General features: G+C 40.5%; 1 protein-coding gene across 9 annotated transcripts in view; it reads right to left on the bottom strand.

Annotated features, from left to right (window-relative positions):
- The window catches only part of sema6bb (sema domain, transmembrane domain (TM), and cytoplasmic domain, (semaphorin) 6Bb), a 617,098-nt gene that overhangs the window by 173,598 nt on the left and 426,174 nt on the right, over positions 1 to 17,326 (bottom strand). For all 9 annotated transcript variants that reach the window (XM_059991587.1, XM_059991586.1, XM_059991588.1 and 6 more), the window contains one exon: positions 11,988 to 12,089. In XM_059991587.1, coding sequence (XP_059847570.1) covers positions 11,988 to 12,089 — 102 coding nt within the window. The remainder of the gene's footprint in view (positions 1 to 11,987; positions 12,090 to 17,326) is intronic.

Genomic DNA, 17,326 nt, shown 5'->3' with positions numbered 1-17,326 from the left:
ATCAATTCCATCATCCGGATCATTAATATATAACATGAAAAGTAAAAGCCCCAACACCGATCCCTGAGGAACACTACTAGTCACTGGCAGAGAATCAGAAAAGGTCCATTTATTCTTACTCTTTGCCTCCTAACAGTCAGCCAATCAGCGATCCATGCTAGCATCTTTCCTGAGCCTGTTAAGCAGCTTCATGTGCAGCACCTTGACAATGGCTTTCTGAAAATCTAAGTGAACAACATCCACTGACTCTCCTTTGCCTATCCTGCCTGTTACTTCCTTAAAGAATTCTAACAGTTCTGTATCACAAGACTTTCCTTTAAGGATTTTTACCTCATGTCCAAGTATCCTGAAACCTCACCCTTAATAAAGTACTCTTAGATCTTGCCATCCACTGAAATCAGGCTAAATGGCCAATAATTTCCTATATTTTGCCTTCCTCCCTTCTTAAAAGTTGGAGGGGCATTTGAGAGTTTTCATTTCATTGGAACTATTCTTGACCTAGTGATTCTTAAAATATCACTACTAACACCTCCACAATCTCTTAAGCTACCTCTTTCAGAACCCTGGGTTGTAGTCCATCTGGTCCAGATGACTTATCTTCTTCAACCTTTCAGTTTCCTGACTACCTTCTCCTTGATAATAGTGACTACACTCACTTCTGGCTCTGACTCCTCAAAGTATGACGTAAAATACATATTTTAGCTCATCTGCCATTTCTTTGATCCCCATTACTCCCTCTCCAGTGTCATTTTCCAGTGGTCCAAAAATCTACTCTTGCCTCTCTTTTAATCTTTATATATCTGGAAAAAAAGACTTCCAGCATCCTTTATATTATTGGCTAGCTTAAATTCATCATTCAACTTTTCTCTCCTTATTGCTTTTTTAGTTGCCTCCTGTAGGGTTTTTAAAAGCTTCCCAATCTCTGAGCTTCCTGTAAAGACAAAAGATTCTGTAGATGTTGGAAATATTGAGGAATGCACACACAAATTGCTGAAGGAACTCAGCAGGTCAAACAGCAGCTCTGGAGAGGAATAAACAGTTCACATTTTGGGCAAAGAACCTTCCTCAGAACTGGAGCAGAAGGGGGAAGAAGCCAGAATAAGAAGATTGGAGGGGAGGAAGGAGTATAAGCTGGCAGGTGATAGATGAAACCAGATGAGAGGAAAAGTTGGTGTGTGTGGGTGGGGGATATATTAAGAAATTGGGAGGTGATAGGTGGAAGAAGTAAAGAGCTGAAGAAGAAGGAATCTAATAGGAGAGGATAGTGGACCATGTGAGAAATGGAAGGTGGAGCAGGGGCAACAGAGGAAAGTGATAAGTAGGTGAGGAGAAGAGAAGTGGAAAGAGGGGAGCCAAAATGAGGGGTGGAAAAATCACAGAGAGAAGGGGGGAGGGGGAGAACTGACTGATGTTGGAGAAATTGAATGTTCATGCCATTATGTTGGAGGCTACCCAGATGGATTATGAGGTGTTACTCTTCTAACATGAATGTAGCTTCATTGTGGTAGTACAGGAGGCCATGGACTGCCATGCCGGAATGTGATTATGATCTCTTCCCCTTCAGGGTCTCTTTACTTTAAGCTCCCCAATCAAAATGGATCATTGCACGACATCAAATCTAGAATTGCCTTTTCTCCAGTGGGATATACCACAAATCCACTATGATCTCCTTTATCCTTACTTGCCATTCTAAGCTACAGCCAAAATCCACTGTCACATGTTGCAGCAGCTTCTGATTAAAGGAGGCACATAAAAACGTTTTCCAAAACTCTGCTGTAAGATCTGAAGTCCTCAACTTAACTTCTGGTTAGTCACTTTATCCAGCAATATTTGGCATCTTGTCATCGTAACAGCAGCATTATATAACCTGTGAACCCCTTAGGAGTTGCTCTGAATGAACTGGAATATAAACATTTGGTTCATTCAATGTTCAAGCACAGCACAATCCCAGGTTCTCTGGTGCTTTTGCTGGATTTGCCAGTGTTTCAGAAGGGGGAGGAGTGGTCACTGGCACCTTCCAATGTTTGATCTATGACTTTTAAGAATGTGATGAATATTCTTTAATCTTTCCATCTGATAGTGGCGTGAGGATCATCTTTGCTCAGCAGAGAATTCTAGCTCAGTTTTGTTCACTCACAGGGTGTGAGATATCATTGTTGTAGCCGACATTTAATGTTTATTCTTTGCATTGTATCACGGGGGAGCCCATTCCAGTGAGGTTGCCAGAGACTTTCCCAACCATACATCCTGATAAAGGAAAATTAACTTTGGATGGGTACTTAGCTAACAGAGAACAGATTTCGACTTCTCGACATTGGTGATGCAAGCACCACTAAAGCAAATGGGATCATGCATGACCCTTGCTGAAGCTCATGTGTGAGCAGGAGAGCTCATGTGATACTGCACAGAAATTGTTAGCATTGGAACTGTGAAAGATAATTACACCAATCTAAAACTTAACCTAAAAGGCCTCAATAAATCCGTTCACTCCAAAAGTTTATGCCACTCTCTTCACACAGGATGCCGTGATTAATCAAACATACTGAAGCCACATAGGAGCACTGATATCCAGAGGGACCTTGTGGTGGAAGTCCACAGCTTGTTGCAAGTGGTGAAATACCTCGATGAAGTAGTGAAGAAGGCATTTGGTTTGCTTGCTTTCATAGACCGAGGCTCAGATCGTAAGAATCGGGCTGTCATGTTGCAGCTGTACAAAACATGAGTCAGACTGCACTTGGTTGTATTGAGTACTCTTCTGCCCACTGCACCATGGGAAATATCTGGTAACATCAGAAAAAGTGCAGAAGAGATTCATCAGGATGCTGCCTGGAATGGAGGGTGCTAGTTATTAGGAGAGAATCGATAGGCTCTATATATTCTCAGTGAAACTTAAGAGTTGGAGGCACAACCTCACAGAGGTTTATAACATTATAAGGGGCATGGAGAGGATAGGAAGAGTCCTTTTCTCAGGACAGGTGATCTACAACTAGAAGGCACAAGTTTAAAGTGAGAGAGGAGAAATTTAAAAGGGATCTGAGGGATAGGTTTTTAGCATGTAGGGTGATATATTTGGAACTAACTGCCAGAGGAGGTGCTGGAAGTAGATACAATTACAAAGAAAACAGAAGACAGAACAGAACAGTACAGCCCAGGAACAGGCCCATTCTCCCACAATTTTGTGCAAACCAAACTAATTTAAATTAGTAATCAAATGTCCAACTATACTATATACTAGCATTTCTTACACATCCGTGTGTTTATTGAAGATCCTCTTGAACAACCCTATCAAATTTACATTCACCATCAGCCCAGGCAGTTCATTCCAAGCATCCGCCAGTCACTGTAAAAATCTGATCTGCTCACCTCCTTTGAACTAGCTCCCCTCTCACCTTAAATGCAAGCCTTCTGGTGTTAGACACCATTTAAAAGGCATTTAGAGTAATACTTAGATAGAAAAGGCATTAAGGCATATGGGCCTAACACAGGAAAATGGATTTTGCATAGATATGCACCATGGTTGGCAAAGATGAGGGGGGCCAAAATGGCCTTTCTCTCTGCAATATGATTCTATACTTTCATTAAATAGCTCAGCAAAGGTGCAGAGTAACCCTGACTGCCAGAAAGACCTGAGTCAGCTAGAGTCAAATCCAAACCATTGAATGCTATGTCCACATGCACAAGCTTTCCAGTGGCCATTTCTGGCAAGCATCCAGCATTCAGGCCAGTACACACTTTAACCTAAAGATGATGGGACCAGTTCTATTGTAGACTTGAGTCTGGTATTTTATTAAGTCACTCACAAGACATCGGCAGCGGTCAATGCCTACTTCCAATTCCCCTCAGCTGAGAAGGCTGCTAAGAGTCTGGAGTCATGCCAACATGTGCCTAGGGTGGAGAAGGATGGAAGGTTTCCTTCCTGGATGTACATGAGAGAACCAGATGGATTTTTAATGACAATCCAGAAGTTTCATGGTTAATGATAATGAGACTAGTTTCTTCTTAAATTCCACATTTTACTTAATTGAATTTAAATTCCCCAGCTGCTGTGGTAGGATCTGAACTCACATATTTGGATCAATGGTCCAGAACTTTCACTGCTAGTCCAATAAACTTAACCCCTACATTGCCATAATTTAAATGGTGCAGCATGAGTCTTAATATTGCAGTAGAATGGAGATTACTGTCTGGCAGCAATACTTCAGTTGTGTTTGTCAGCCATCTGACAAGAATACTTCAATTGTGTTTGTCAGCTGTCAGATGGCTAGAGTACTTGCCTCTCCTTTTAATAAGTCTGTGGCTATTCTCTTTCTTGCATACCTGTCCATCATGGAAACCTTTCATCCTTTGTTTATCAAGTACCTATCTATCAGTGTCTTTAAAACATACATTGATTCTGCTGCCACTAGTCTTTGAGTTTTCTGATTTCATGACCTCCAAAAAAAAAGCATTTTGCTTCATTTTTGTATTATATCATTGACTTCTTATTTTTTTAAATAGCAGCCAAGAGTTTTAGATTCTTTCACAAGAATCACCGTCTCCATGTCCACTCTGTCAGAGCCTTTAGTTTTGTTTCCTCTGTGATAAGTAAATGAAAAAAAATTATAGTCACAATGGAAATAATACTCCCTTAATTGGTGCACAATAGGATATTTCATCACATTTTGTTCTCAACAGCTAAGCTTTATTTCCTTCATGACTCGCAATACCCTGTGTCAAGAGTTCAATACCATTTCATCTTATTTTAAAAGCCCAGTAATCAGTATTGCTCCTTTCTAAGCAAACACTTTAAGGAGCTCCGCCAACGTATCTATTACTGTACACCATTAACAGAGACTCAACAAAAATAAAAACATTAATTCAATGTGGCGAATTTAATTTCTTGCTTCATAAATGTAATAGTTAACTGAAAGAGACTAACAAAGAATTCACTGGACAATATCGAATATAACACAAAAAAGGGGCATGCAGCAGTGGGGAACGGTCAAATGGAAATGGTAAATAACTACTGTATAATTTCAAGTAAGTGGAATATTATTCCGAAGTTCAAGTGGAGAAGTATTTCAGGACTTCAGAACCATTCATGAATTTGAAAATCTCTATCATATCTGGAACTCTTCCCTTTTATTATAAAAAAACATATGAGACTATAAGGCTGTTTCAAATTTCAAATCTCATTTTCATAGACTGTTGTAGTGTTAAGGATACCAGCTGACCTTCTCTGAGGATTGTCAACTTGACACGGTGGAGAGGCTTTGAGTTCCTGAGATCCCAAGAGTGATGCCGCCTGGAGTTTAGCCTTTTGGCGCAAAGCTCCTCGTGGTAACGTCAAGGGGGAGGATCCGGACAAAGAGAGATCTAACCAAGACCTCAATGGTAAAGCTGACAGAAGATGATAACATAACACAATGGCAGTGAAAGTGGAGGAAGGCCGCAGCAGTGAAGGGTCATCTTGCATTCCATCCCTCTGGACCCTAGTCCCAATCTGTCAAGGATCACATGGTGGTTGCTGGTTCATCAGCATCCCCATGAGACGTTCTCTGCTAAGGGAACCCTCCCTAGTATCATGGATTAAATCTCATGGATTATGTGGATTCCAGCCTCTACGGCCATCTGAGGACACACCGATGGACAACCCCTTAGGAGAACATCATACTCAACTCGAGTAATCGCACTGCTGCTTGTTGATATGGAACTAAGTTTGGAAGATGAAATGATATTACCAATTAGCTATGATCTGATGGAACAGTCTCCAGGGTGATCAGCAATTCCCATGTCTGCAAAGACACGGGTGAGGAATAGATGGCAGTTTTATAATCCTCTATTACTGTGTTATGATATGGCAATAATGAATATAGAATTGAGACAGGTTTTTTTAATAAACAAATAAAACCTTTATTAAACACTGCTCAGAAACCCCACAAAAGTAAACAAACAACTAACTTAATTGGAAGTTAACTGTTATTTCCAACTCAAACAGTTCTTAAAGCGAGAAATGTGAATGCAGTTTTTAAAACTGTTAAATGCAAAAGTCCAAATGATTTACACAGCCAATTAGGAGAGATTTTCCTAGAAGTAACGAATTCCTCGATGATGCGACGTTACTGCTGATCCCAGCTGAAATATGCCTTGCCTGAAGGATTTACGATGAAGGAAATAAAACGGCTTAAGGGCACTAATCTTTCCTTGGTGAAACGCTGCATCCAGCTCTTTCTGCTCTTGTAGCAATGCAGGAGCTATCTTGGACGCAGTTTACTAATTCCTTGAAAGAAGATTAAATAAGGTCGAACCTTTTTTACCGCTGACAACACCAACTTTTCTCGCTCCTTCGGGTTTTCTGCACTTCAATAAATTCTTCACTCTCCGACTGGACTAGACTGACAGTATTGTAGTGAAACTGCCAGCAATAACCTTTGAGACTTGAGGCAGAAAGTGAAACTCCACTTTAAAACAAAACTGTGTCATGGGATGAATAAACAGCATAATGGAGTCACTGACGAATTAAGCCATGAACTGACCTGCGTCACAGCAAAGCATTCTCCTTTTATACCTGTTGAAACAGGCCATCACATGACCTCTTACTGGCGGGAAAATTACATCACTCCACCATCACAAGACCATCACATCATGCCCAGCAGAGACTCAATTACATCATGGTCATGTGACAGTCACGAGATACTCACGGGGTATGGCACAGATCCTTGTTCACAGCTCTGCTTTTCAGAAATTTGTTTGTGTACTACCCAAGTTATTTGGCCACAATGATTGTAAAACAAATACATAAAGGGCTTGTTATATTTATTTATATTTTTAAAATGATTCCTTTTACACTCATGCTGTAATATTTTTAGCTGGTTAAAACATACATTGTTGATCATGCCAGACACAAGAGTTTGAAGAAGCAGAACGACAGAGCAATCAAATTAATCCCAATGAATCAAGAGCCATCAAGTAATGTAATACCCAGTAATACCCAGTAATACCCAGTAATGTAATACTCAGTAATACTGTACTGAGGGAACACAAATGTACAATAAAAACACCAAATCTTGGTGGAATTTGAACAATGCAGGCTCTGATGCTTCCCAGAGTTAATGGCTGAAATAGCAGATTGAAAATCAGGTTAATTATCATTGACATATAGGTCATCTAGCTGGAGAACTAAATCAGCATGCTGCTCTCGTTGATGACTTTTTCTCAATGTGGAGCAAAATGTTTCAAACAAAGTTTCTGGGATGGAGCAATTCCAATTCCGTCACATGAAGAGATCCATGTGTTGCACAGTGCCATTCATGAACAGTATAGGAGGAATTAAAACAGAAGGAAATGGAAACACCTTTGGATATTGAAGTAAGTTGGAGAAGATAAACACTGGAATAAATATTAGTCTGCTCAACAGTGAGGCTGAAATCTAATGATTCAATTATTTTCTGCATGAGATAAAAATAGAATTGTAAATTAGCTGATCATAGAAATCTGACTACTTAGTCTCCATACTTAATACCTTGTCAAAACCCTTGGCTGTGGGAGTAAGTGCATCACAGGCAATATTATATTAAAATATGACCGTAAGATCATAAGACATTGGAGCAGAATTAGGCCACTCAGTCCATTGAGTCAGCTCTGCCATTGCATTATGGCTGATTTATACTCCCTCTCAACCCTATTCTCCCTCCTTCTCCCCATAACCTTTGACAACATGACTAACCAAGAAGCCACCAACTTCTGCTTTAAACATGCTCAATGACCTGGCCTCCACACCTGTCCACGGCAATGAATTATGCTGACTGACCACCCTCTGACAAAAGAAATTCCTCCTCATCTCTGTCCTAAATGGCCATTCTTCTATTTTGAGGTTGTGCCCTTTGCTCCTGGAATCAGTCCCATGAGAAACATCCTCTCCGAATCCACTCTGTCTAGGCCTTTCAATATTCCACAAGATCCAGTAAGATCCCTTCATTCTTCCAGACTCCAGTGAATACAGGCCTCATATGTTAATCCTTTAATTCTTGGAATAATTGGAATTCCTGGATTGGGGATTTCCAAACGTTATGTGGTTTTCTTGTGTGGTTTGTTTTGTGCTTTTTCGTGATATCATTCCGGAGAATGTTGTCTCATTTTTTAACTGCATTGTATTTGTGGTTTATAGTTGACAGTAAACTGAATCTGAATCTGATAATTCTTGTGAACTTCCTCTGGACTCTCTCCAATGCTAGCACATTTTTTCTTAGATAAGGGCTGCAAAGTGGCTCACAAAACTCTGAGTGCAGTCTGACCCTTGCCTTATAAAGCCTTAGCGTCACATCCTTGCTAGATCCCCCCCCCAAATTGAAGGCTAATTTTACATCTGCCTCCTGACCACTGACCCAAGCTGCAAGTTAACCATTACTGAACTTTGCACAAGGACTCCCAAGTCCCTTTGCACCTTGGATTTTTGAATTTTGTCCCCATTTAGAAAATAGTTTACACCTTTATTCCTTCTACCAAAGTGCATGATTATACACATTCTACATTATATTCTATCTGCCACTTACTTTTCCCATTCTTCCAAACTGTCCAATTCCCTCTGTGAACTCCCTGCTTCCTCAGTGCTACTTGTGCCTCCGCACATCTTTGTATCATCTGCAAACTTGAGCACAAAGCCATCAACTCCATCATCTAAACCACTGACATATAAAGTAAAAAGAGGCAGTCCCAATACTGACCCCTGTGGAACATCACTTTCAGTAGCAGCCAACCAGAATAGGCTTCCTTTATTTCGACTCTTTGCCTCCTGCCAATCAGCCACTCTTCTATCCACACTAGTAATATTAAGCACTCTTCCCTTGTTAAGCAGCCTCTTGTGTGGCACCTTGTCAAAGACCTTCTGAGAATCCAAGTAAACAGCACCAACTGACTTCCCTTTGTCTATTCTGCTTAATACTTCCACAAAGAATTCCAACAGATCTATCAGGCAAGATTTTCCTTTAAGGATACCATGGTGTCTTTGACATACAAAAAGGCTGGATGAACTCAGCAGGTCGGGGAGCATCCGTTGAAAGGAGCAGTCAACGTTTTGGGGGGCAGGGGCCCTATAAAGAAGGTGGGGGGGAGGGTGGAATGTGCCAGGTGAAAACCAATCAGAGGAAAGCTCAAGGGGTGGGGGAGGGGAAGCAGGGAGGGGATAGGCAAGAGAGGCGAAGAAGGAATCTAAGGGGAAAGCACTATGTGTAGTATAAGAAGGCAGAGTCATGAGTGGTTTTAGGCAGCTGGAAGAGGAGACAGAGTGAAGGTGGGATGGGGGAAGGGAGAGGGAGGGAATTACCGGAAGTTGGAGAATTCAATGTACGTCTTGATTTGACCACAGCATCTGCAGTGTACTTTGTGTTTACCATGGTGTCTTTGGCCTGTTTTATCATGTGCCTCCAGATACCCCTAAACTTTTTCCTTAAAAATGGACTCCAATATCTTCCCAACCATTGAAGTCAGACTAATTTATTTTCTTCTGGTCCCTCACTTTTTAAAGTGGCGTGACTTTTCCAGAACCATTACAGAATCTAGTGATACTTGAAATATCATTACTAATGCCTCTGCAGTCACTTCAGCTACTCCTTTCAGAACCTAGGGTTGTAGTCAATCTGGTCCAGGTGACTTATCTACCTTCAAACCTATAAACTTCCTAAGCATTGCTCTTTAGTAATAGCAACAACTCTTGTTCCTGCCCCAGAGACTCTTGAATTTCTGGAATACTACTAGTGTCTTCCCCAGCGAAGACTGATGGAAAATAAAGTTCATTACCATTTCTTTGTCTCCCATTATTACCTCTCCTGCGTCTTCTTCTAGTAGACCAATATCCACTCTCACCCCTCTTTTAATCTTTATTTATCTAAAAAACTTTTGGTATCCTCTTCAATATTTTTGGCTAAATTACTTTTATTTTCATCTATTCTCTGCTTATGTTTTTTTTAGTTGCCTTCTGTTTTGTTTAAGCTTCCCAATTCTCCAACTCCTCACTAATTTTTTCCATATTTTTTCCTTTGCTTTTACGCTCTCTCGGATTTCCCTTGTCACCCATGGTCGCCTCATCCTCCTATTAGGATTCTTCATCCATGGGATGTATATATCCTGCACCTTCTGAACTGTCCCCAAAACCACTAGCCATTGCTATTCTGCTATTATCCCTGCTGGTGTTCCTTTCCAATCAAATTTGGCCGGTTCCTTTCATGCCTCTGTAATCCTCTTCACTCTGCTCTAATACTGATACATCTGACTTTATAGAACATAGAATAGTACAGCACTTTACAGGCCCTTCAGCCCACAATATTGTGCTGACCCTCAAACCCTGCCTCCCATATAACTCCCCCACCTTAAATTCCTCCATATACCTGTCTAGTAGTCTCTTAAGCTTCTCCCTCTCAAATTGCAGGGTGAATTCTACCATACTATGATCACTTTCTCCTAAAGGTTTCTTACCTTTCCTTAAGCTCCTTAAGTTCCTTAAGCTTACCTTAGGCTCCGTAATCAAATCTGATTTATTACACAACATCCAATCCAGAATTGCCTTTCCCCTAGCGTGCCAACCACAGGCTCTGCTAAAAAGCCATCTCATAGGTATTCTACAATTTCCCTCTTTTCGGATTCAGCTCCAACCTGATTTTCCCAAACTACCTGCATTTTGAAATCCCTCAGGACTATCATAACATTGCCCTTATTACATGCCTTTTCTATTTCCCGTTGAAATTTATAGCCTCATACCAACTACTGATCGACTACTGATCAAGAGCTTCTCGTCAGGCTCTCATTACCCTTGTGGCTTATTAACCTTACCCACAATGATTCTGCAACTTCCAATCCCACGTCACCTCCTTCTAATGATTTGATTTCATTTTTTATGAACAGAGTCACCCCAGCCCCTGTGTATGTGTCTGTCCCTTCGATATATAGCATATCCTTGGATGTTCAGCTCCCAACTACAATCTTTCAGCCATGACTCAGTGTTACCCACAGCAACATACCTGCCAATCTCTACAAATTTTGTGCTACGAAATTTTATATAATTGCCACATTATTTTAATACAGAATGTTTTTAAAATTGAAAATGTTCTTCTCTAGAGTGCAACAAAACCAGAGAGAGCAGCAGAATTCAAGTGGGTCAACATCTCAGAGTGAATTACATTGTCATGGAGACTACAGGTATCCAGAAAAGGAAATGAGGAAAAAATACCAAGCAGCATATTGAATGCTGATTTAAAGCACATTTATTGATCTGCATTGTCATGTTCAAAGTCAAGGAGATTGAGAGGCTAAATGGTGAAATGTTTCTGCTCCTCAGTGAATCAGTAATAGGTACTTCCAAATGATTCACGTTTTGAGTAACAGTTTGCAAACCAATATTTTGATCAACAAGTCAGAATTCTGTAGGCACCACATAAATAACAGAAACAGGTAACTTTAAACACTTACCAGGAGAATCATCAGGGCTAGGAGTATTACCATACAGCAATACTTTAGCTGGTTACACCGTACATTGGTAATCAGGTCAGACAAGAGATATTGAAGACACAGAATGGCAATCAAATCAGTCCCAGTGAATCAAGAGCTACCAAGTAATACAGTTGCCTCTCATGGTTTAACCAACATTGTGTGTTTAGACCGCTCTCCTGAAACACATTCACATATACTCTGTTTTCCTCTATAACTGTAATATACCTTCTTCCTGTTTCTACCATCATGGAAGACGTACAAGGGCCTGAAGACCCATAAACCCCCATCTAACCAATCTCTCCCTAGAGCATAATGCTCCAACCTGGTAATGTCCAGGTGAATCTCCTCTACACTCTCTCCAGAGCAATCAGCTAGTTGAAGTTCTGCATTTTTAAAAATTTTGATTAAAGGCATGTTTTTGATTCTTTTTTTTATTCATTTTCAAATTTTTGGAAGCTTTTATAGCTAAGTTGGGCTCAACAAATTAACTGATATACAGGGATACAGTAGCCAACAGAGACACTTACTGTGTAATTTGCACACACTGGATTGTAAGCATTCGTCCCACAGATGAAAAGCACACTGTTATTTCTCTTCAGAAGAACTTTGATAAAGTTCCGACATTCTGCCTGAGAATGGAGAAGAAAGTAAATGAGAACACTTTTTATAAGAATCCCCTTACACATGCATAAGGATTGTTATCTGTGGTTCAGGTAACAGTGAAGATTGAATGGATCAGGATCTGGGATTGGGGAAAGATGGAGGGTTGAGTCTGTTAAGTTTAGATGTGGTTAATTTTAGGGGATGGGGTCTGTAAAGATCAAGGCTTGTGGTCATATGTTAATCTGGTTGGTGGCTGTTTGAGGACAATGGATCAGAAAAAAAATCAGAGGGACGGGAATGGTTCCATCAGAATTCTTGAACGATTGGAAGAGGAGCAGGGTAAAGCTAGGAGTTGTGGAGGACTCTTGGAAGTCTGGGGGCTTGAGAAAGTTCAGATGAATTTTTGGAGTGATGTGAAATGATCTGGGAATGGTCATTATTGTAATTTGCTCTTGGAAAGATCGATTTTCAATCACATTGCCGTGAGAAGGAACAACATTATGCAATTGAATTTTCAGGCAGCATTCTTGTGTAAGGTCTAGTAATTGACAATAATAATTACTCCACTCGTCACCACAGACAAGAATCAATAAAAAAGGAGATCCCCTCAAACAGAAACAGACAGTTGAATGTTCCTGTAAACAGCAGAGCAATTCAGCTACAAGTTGATTTAGCTGTTTGCTTTTAAGATATGTATGGAAAATAATGTTGGTGACTTTGGTTCTAAGATATAAAGTGTAGTTGAAGTCTGATGGATGACCAAGACACATAAAGAGAGAAAGAATGTAAAAAAATCTGATTCTGTAGATCAAAGACTCATCACATTGTTTACAAGGTTCCCAAGAGTCTTATATAAAATGAATTACTTTGTACTCCACTCAGTCCTCTATAGGCAAACATTTTCTTCACAGCCAGGCCAATTACCTTCTTTCATAATAGTGGTATTCAGATTATACTATGGAACATTAATGAACAATTTTTAATGAGTTCCAGCATGATTCTGTTAGTGGGTAACAGCTACTGTATGCATCCTATGTGGGTAATCATTGCAGCCGATGCTCATTTAAGACTCAAGAGTTAGCAGATTCTGGAATCTGGAGCAGCAGATAATCTGCTAGATGTACACTAATGGTCAAGCAGGATCTGATGGCAGCTTTAAACCAAATCATCGACAATTCTTTTCCTCTGTCAGATCGTGCTCCACCTGCCGATGCTCTGTTGATATAGTTCTCGTATCGGGTCAGAAAGCTGTGGATTCAAACCCCACTTTAGAGTCTTGGGAATATAAATGTAGTCTGATCTCTCTTGCAAGATTACGAATAGTTTGCTTTGCAGCTTTTATTTACATAAGACAAGGGACCCCAACCATTTTTTTATGCCAAGGACTCCTACCATTAACCGGGGGGGGTGAGGGGAGAGTCTGTGGACCCAGGGTCGGGAGCCCCCTGAACTAAGATGGTGAGCACCATCCAATAATATGGAATGCTTCGCCCATTATGTCCTCTCCAGAAGAGGAATGACAAAGAATATCCAAACTCATTAATGATAAAAGACATGAATACAATATAATATGCTTGTGTGCTACTTTTTTTTTGATGTCATAGTTCTCTTCATTTGATCAGTTTCAGCCTAACTACAGATTACTAGAAAGGAGAATATCTCCTGATATATTTCAGCTGGCAGGAATGCAGCCCAGAAATGTACATGACATAGAAACAATAAAGATCTGCCAGTTTTTTGATCATATTCAAACGTCAATCATCCTCATATCCATAATGACTTATATTAGGGTGGTATCATTTTGAGAGGTGTATTGTATTAATTCTCAAGTTGAATACTGCCTCCCTCATCTATGTTTATCTGAAGTATCCTGGGAATAGCACACTGAGGAGCAAAGTGGCTAGCAACTGTGATGGGCTTTGTTTTTAATCACAAGGCTCTGAAAACATTGCCTTTAAGCAGTAGACTCAAAGCAACTGATACAAAACTTGGTTAAGTAAACTTTAGAGTAGGATTTTGAAGAAGTTTCTTCCTGGAGAAGAGAGATATGATAAAGGTTAATCAAAAGCATTCAAGTTTCTAACATTATGTGAAATATTGGTTGTAAAGTGAGCTGTGCGAGGGAAGCCAGAGGTAGGGATGAACACATATTCCAAAGAGAGGTGAGGGTTTAACGTATAGATATGGGAAACATGAGCATATGGTACTGACTTGGTGGGCACCATGGTTGGCATGGACAAGCTGGGCCTTAGGACGTGTTTTCATGCTATATTCCATGACTTTAACTAATGATATCCTTTAGTGTGAGAATTTGGTGGGTGATGGTGGTTAGAGTGTGGATGATCTTGCTAGATGTATAGGACAGCAGACCATTGTTGGAAATTCAGAATTACTTAATATCATTTATTAGGGAGTGATCACTCTGTCTTCATATCAGTCTCTCTCAGAAAGCCAGTGGGCAAATGGAGTCCATGATTGTCCTGATCTGTACAGAACTCGGCTTTAATTAAAATTGATAACAAGGTGGGGAAAACTCTCTACAATAATCACCAAATGAATGTGTAATTTAAGATTATCCATATTTGTGCACGTCCTTCCCAAAACATGAAATACACAAGCCTGCACTCCTACAAAAACAGCCAAATTTAAATTGCTACACACAAATTTAAGAGTGAAATAGTCTGCCTGCAATCTATTTTATTTTAATTATGCTACGCTGTAAATATCTTACAGGTTGTTAATTCTGCATGTCAGTTGGACTCTTGTGGTAGTGCTCACATTGATGAGAAGTTTGATGATCCTCTCTCCTTCTAAGCCTGAACTCACAAAGTCAGGCTGAGGTTTTGATGTTGTATAGCTTTATGAGAGGTGCTATCCTTCACATGTGGCATCTGCCCAAACCTACGGTCATTCTAGTCAGGTGCAAAAAACCTTGCATTAGAGGAACTGCTGGGCCTTTGTCCTGGTCAGTATTTCATCACCTTATCATCGTAAAGCAGACTTAATGCTTATTCATTATTCTGCTCCTATGTGACATTGCTGCTAAAACTGATTGCTTTGTTTGACTACTTAACAATTAATTATGTAAAACCTCATTAAGACATTTCAATGTGAAATATGTTACATAGATACAAGTATTATGATGGCTCATTGTTTACAGGACTTCTTTGCTTTGGATTATAGAGTTGCCTTGGGGGAAGAGCAAGCAAAGTACTTGGTGTGGCACCAAGCCATTCAAACCCAAATACCTGAAGGCCAACTCCTAATATGCACTGAGTCAGTTGAACTGACGGGCCAGCAGTTCGAGCCCTAGACTCAGACGAAGTTAAAAAAAAACAGCCTAGCTTTCAGTTCCTTATTTTTATCCAATAATCCTGATGAAATAAGATGAGAAAGCTCAGCAGCAATGCTATCATGGTGAGATGATCATCTAACATTCAATATTAAGATCCTTACAAAGAATTATGGAATGATTACAAAACAAAGGAGGCCATTCAGCCCATCATTCTTATACTGTCTCTACCAGAGAAACTGCCAGGTTCTATCTCCATTGCAGGGGATCCCAAAACTTTTTATGCCATGGAGCCCTACCATTAACCAAAGGGTCCGTGGACCCAAGGATGGGAAATCCTGCTCTCGTGAGAGGAAGGTTTTGCTTCAAGTCATACTTTATTCTGTTCTATCTCTTTCACCTCTCTCCCCTTTCTCAATCTCTCTGCTTTCATCTCTGGAGACAAACTATCCACTAATAGCTTCTATAAACCTACTGACTTTTACAGCAATCCTGGCTTCCCTTCCTGGAATTTACAAAAAGGTTATTCCTCTTCCTTAGTTCCTCCATCTCCACAGCAACCGTTCGTAGATGATGCTTTCCATACGAAAACATCTGAGATGTCTTCAAAGAATGGAGTTTCCCTTCCTCTATCATCAATGATGCTCTCACCTGCATCTCCACCATATCCTGGATGTCTACCGTCAACCCATTGTCCTGCTGTCGTAACAGGGATGGACTTTTTCTCATCTTTACCTACCTGTCCATGAGCCCCTGCATCCAGCAAGCACTCTCTGTAACCTGCATTATCCTCAGTGAGATCCTACCACCAAACACATCTTTCTCTCACCTCCAACACCCTGTTATCTTCAGGGATTTCTCTCTCTGTGACTTACTTGTGCATTCATCCCTCCCTCCTGACACTTATCCCTGCAAGCAGGACAGTTGCTACACCTGTCCCTTCAACTTCTCCCTTGCCACCATTCAGGGCCACAAAGAATCCTTCCAGGTGAGGCAACACTTCACCAGCAGTTCTGTCAAGGTCATCTGTTGTACCCAATGTGGCATTCTCTGCATTGGTGAGGCCCAAAAAAGACTGGGCGACCACTTTATGGAGCACCTTTGGTCTGTCTGCAACAACAGGCTGGATTTCCCGGTGGCCTCCTATTTTAATTTCCTTCCCATTTCTCATTCCAGCATGTCAATTTATGGCCTTCTCCACTGCCATGATGAGGCCACTTTTAGTTTGGAGGAGCAACACCTCACCTGAGTATTGTCCAACCTAATGGCATGAACATTGAATTTTCTAACTTCCAGTAATTTCTTCCCGCTCCCCCTTCTAACTTTTTTCATTCCTATTCTGGCTCCTCTCTTACCCGCTCTATTCTCCTCACCTGGCTATCACCTCTCTCTGGTGCTCTTCCTGCTTTTTTTTTTTGCCCATGCTCAACTCTCCTCTCCTATTGGATTCTTTCTTCTTCTTCTTCTTCTTCTTCTTCTTCTTCTTCTTCTTCTTCTTCTTCTTCAGTACTTTACCCCCTATTACCTCCCAGCTTCTTCTCCCTTCTTTTCCTGCCCCGATGAAGGGTCTAGGCCTGAAACTTCAACTGTTTATTTTTCTCCATTGATGCTGCCTAACCTGTTGAGTTCTTTCAGCATTTTGTGTTGTGTCTCTCTGAATTTCCAGCATCTGCAGAACTGTTTGTATTTATAATCCTGTTCCATTTTATTTGATCTTGGTGCTGCTGGTACTTTACCAATGGGAACAGGCTCCTATTATTTATTCTGCTGAAATCCTCTCATCATTTATACACTTGTATTAAAATCTTCCCTCAGCTTTTCCTTTTTCAAAGAAAACAGCCTCAGCTTCTATAATCTAACCCTGAAACTGTAGTCGCTCATCCCAGGAACTAATAACATGAATACATGCATCCTGATGGAAGATTTCCAACTGAAATTCTTTCTAGACATGCTCCCTGATCCACTATGTTC

Source organism: Hypanus sabinus, chromosome 16, assembly GCF_030144855.1.
Source record: "Hypanus sabinus isolate sHypSab1 chromosome 16, sHypSab1.hap1, whole genome shotgun sequence".
Classification (NCBI taxonomy): Eukaryota; Metazoa; Chordata; class Chondrichthyes; order Myliobatiformes; family Dasyatidae; genus Hypanus; species Hypanus sabinus.
Note: the sequence above shows the minus strand (reverse complement) of the source record. Positions and strands in the feature narration are given on the sequence as shown.